The 349-nt window shown below is 43.3% G+C and overlaps 1 protein-coding gene across 1 annotated transcript in view; it reads left to right on the top strand.

Annotated features, from left to right (window-relative positions):
• LOC119591086 (calmodulin-lysine N-methyltransferase-like) overlaps positions 1 to 349 on the top strand; it is a 21,444-nt gene that overhangs the window by 18,454 nt on the left and 2,641 nt on the right. Inside the window, exon 4 of the mRNA XM_037939807.1 lies at positions 183 to 298. Within this exon, the coding sequence (XP_037795735.1) occupies positions 183 to 298 (116 nt within the window). The remainder of the gene's footprint in view (positions 1 to 182; positions 299 to 349) is intronic.

The following is a 349-nucleotide window of genomic DNA, read 5'->3' as shown; positions in this document are numbered from 1 at the left end:
TTGGCTAAAATGTTTAAAATTTTTATAGACATTTCCAATAGTATAAATAGTAAATTTCAAACAAATAAAACAAATATTGATTATACAGTTTTCATTTAATTCTCTCCCCTTTTTCTCACTTTTTTGAGAATAAAAGACAAGCTTATGCTGCCGTGCGCTCATATTGCCGTTGCATCCCCTAGGCATCTGGCCCTCGGAAGAGATCCTGACCTACTACTGCCTCAGCAACCTGCACATCTTCTCCGGGAAGTCAGTCTTGGAGCTGGGCGGGGGAATGACTTGCCTGGCAGGGATGCTCGTAAGTGCTGCTCCTGGTGCGCTTGTCGTAAGCTAGCCTTTTTCCCGTGTG

The sequence above is a fragment of the Penaeus monodon genome, chromosome 28 (genome assembly GCF_015228065.2).
Source record: "Penaeus monodon isolate SGIC_2016 chromosome 28, NSTDA_Pmon_1, whole genome shotgun sequence".
NCBI classification, from domain to species: domain Eukaryota; kingdom Metazoa; phylum Arthropoda; class Malacostraca; order Decapoda; family Penaeidae; genus Penaeus; species Penaeus monodon.
The sequence above is the reverse complement of the archived record's forward strand: the minus strand, read 5'-3'. Positions and strand labels throughout refer to the sequence as shown.